Raw genomic sequence first — 2,580 nt, 5'->3', positions numbered from 1 at the left:
TGTCGAATTTAATTGAAAAAGAGTAAAGTTAGAGCGCACACACTCCAATGGTAATTTTATAATTACGTCGGTGAATTTAAATGAGGCCGAAAAAAATTTCGCTTTAGACATTAACGATTCTGATTTCGAAAAATTACAAATAGATAAAACAGAATTAGTTCATTTTAACTCAGAAGTTAATAAAAATTATAAAATAGAAAGGCAGAAAATAGTAGAATCCTTATTGCGATTAAATCATCTTAACGAAGAAGAAGCCACTCATATATAAATCATTCTTAGAAAATTTGGCGATAAATTATTAACATTCACAAACTCCATTAAACATAAAATAGAGACTAATAATTCACAACCCTGCTGTGGAAATTTCTACCTATCCCCGAAAATCCACAAACCGGAAGTAGCTGCTCAAGTTAAAAAGATGCTGGACCAAAAGATAATTAGGCCAAGTTTTTCCCCGTGGTCATGCCCAGTCTTGGTGGTTCCTACAAAAATCGACGCATCCGTCAAACAGAAATGGAGAGTCGTCAATGACTATAGAAAGTTGAATGAAAAGACCGTTTATGATAAATATCCGTTGCCGAACATCACCGAGATCCTGGACAGCTTGGGACGCAGCGCTTATTTTACAACGTTGGACTTCTGGGTTCCACCAAATCGAGGTTTAAGAGGAATCGATCCAGGAAACACCTTTTAACACCGAGCAAGGACATTTTGAATTTCCGCGGATGCCTTTTGGCCTTAAAAATTCACCGCCCACTTTTCAACGGGTCATGGACAATGTGCTGACAGGACTCAACAATACCCAATGCCTTGTCTACTTAGATGACATAGTGATATTTGGTTCCACCCTCACCGAACACAAAGAAAGGCTTGTCAACGGCTTCAAGAGGTTAAGAGCTTAGAATCTCAAAATCCAACCCGACAAGTGCGAATTTTTCCGCAAGGAAGTGGGCTACCTCGGGCACATCATCACCAGGGAGGGCATCAAACCTAACCCAGACAAAATAAAGGCAATCACCCTTTTTTCGTGACCGAGAAACCAAAAAGAAATCCGAGCTTTCTTAGGGCTTACAGGATATTATTATTTATTAACAACTACGCGAAGATCGCTAAGCCACTTACGATACTGCTAAAGAAAGGCGCGCCTATCATTTTCAACTATGAATGTATAGAGTCCTTTGAAATCCTGAAGAAAAGTCTAACGTGCGAGCCGATATTACAATATCCTGATTTCGAAGAGCCATTCAACTTAACTACGAATGCCTTCGGAACTGCAATTGGTGCAATTCTGTCACAAGGACCGATTGGCAAAGATCTCCCAGTAGCCTATGGATCTCGTACCATAAACAACGCAGAAACCCGCTATTCAACAACTGAACGCCAGCTATTAGCTATAATCTGGGCCTGCAAACACTTTCGTCCCTATTTATTTGGACGAAGATTCAAAATAATAACCCACCATCGTCATTCAGCATCAAATGTCCCAGAGGTCGTATAACCCGCTGGCGATTAAAACTGGAGGAATTTGATTATGAAATCATCTACAAAAAGGTACCCTCAATAGGAATGCAGATGCATTATCACGCGTCCAAATTAAAGTGGTAAACAAGAAAGACGACTATCCTATCGAAGAGTTGGCCAAAGACTTACAGGATCTAGTAGGAGACTTGGATCCCGCCGAAAATAATGAAAAATTTAATCAGATAAACAACAGTAACGATTATTCCCCTTGTTCCTCCGAACTTTTATATATTAGTAATTACGTAATAAACGAAGATTATTCTAATTTTAGTGTAATCACCGAACCTATTATACCAAGCGCACCACTCATCTTAGTTGAAGACGATACCGATAAGTACTTTAACATTATTAAACTAGATTTCGTAGATATTGAACCGGTAGATGAATAAAGTCATATGTTAATAGAAATTATGATAATTTAGAATATTAAACTCTTAAAGATAACTTAGTAAATAAAATATCGACCATAATGACATCTTATTGATATTTTCATTCTAAACCATACCAATAATACTGTTTCGGTGTTGGTGTTTCAAAACAAACACATCAATACCGTGAGCTATGTCTTAATTAAAACAAGTACAGAAAAAATACAAGTTGCAAAAAATGGTCACTGAAATGTCACGTAACAAGTTCTTGGTACAAAGGTTGAAATACTTGTCTTCTCTTTTTCATGAATTGGTACAATTAATATATACATATAGAGGGGCAGGTACGCCCTTCGACAAGCAGAGATGGTAACGCCCATTCGGTTCTGAAAAATATTGAATTTGAATTAGAAGATGCCGACACAGCGGGTGCTTGCAAAGATTTATGAAAGTAGGTAATTGTACATATTGCGAACCATCCCTGTTTGTTGATGTCCAGTTCAAAGAAATTCCCAGACGTGCCTATGAATAAATCCCTTCAAAGTGATAATAAAAATTTGTGCAAACTAACAACTATCGTAAACTAATATAAATATAAAATTTAACTTAAAGCACGTCTTCTTAATATTACAAAAATATATACAATGACTATACACAATGACTATATACAATTAACAAGGACCGAACATTA

At 36.8% G+C, this 2,580-nt stretch overlaps 1 protein-coding gene across 1 annotated transcript in view; it reads right to left on the bottom strand.

Annotated features, from left to right (window-relative positions):
* Positions 1-437: 437 nt before the first annotated feature.
* LOC112906569 overlaps positions 438-2,580 on the bottom strand; it is a 17,101-nt gene continuing 14,958 nt past the window's right edge. Inside the window, exon 6 of the mRNA XM_025980904.1 lies at positions 438-482. Within this exon, the coding sequence (XP_025836689.1) occupies positions 438-482 (45 nt within the window). The remainder of the gene's footprint in view (positions 483-2,580) is intronic.

The sequence above is a fragment of the Agrilus planipennis genome, unplaced genomic scaffold (genome assembly GCF_000699045.2).
Source record: "Agrilus planipennis isolate EAB-ADULT unplaced genomic scaffold, Apla_2.0 scaffold4, whole genome shotgun sequence".
In the NCBI taxonomy this organism is placed as follows: domain Eukaryota; kingdom Metazoa; phylum Arthropoda; class Insecta; order Coleoptera; family Buprestidae; genus Agrilus; species Agrilus planipennis.
The sequence above is the reverse complement of the archived record's forward strand: the minus strand, read 5'-3'. Positions and strand labels throughout refer to the sequence as shown.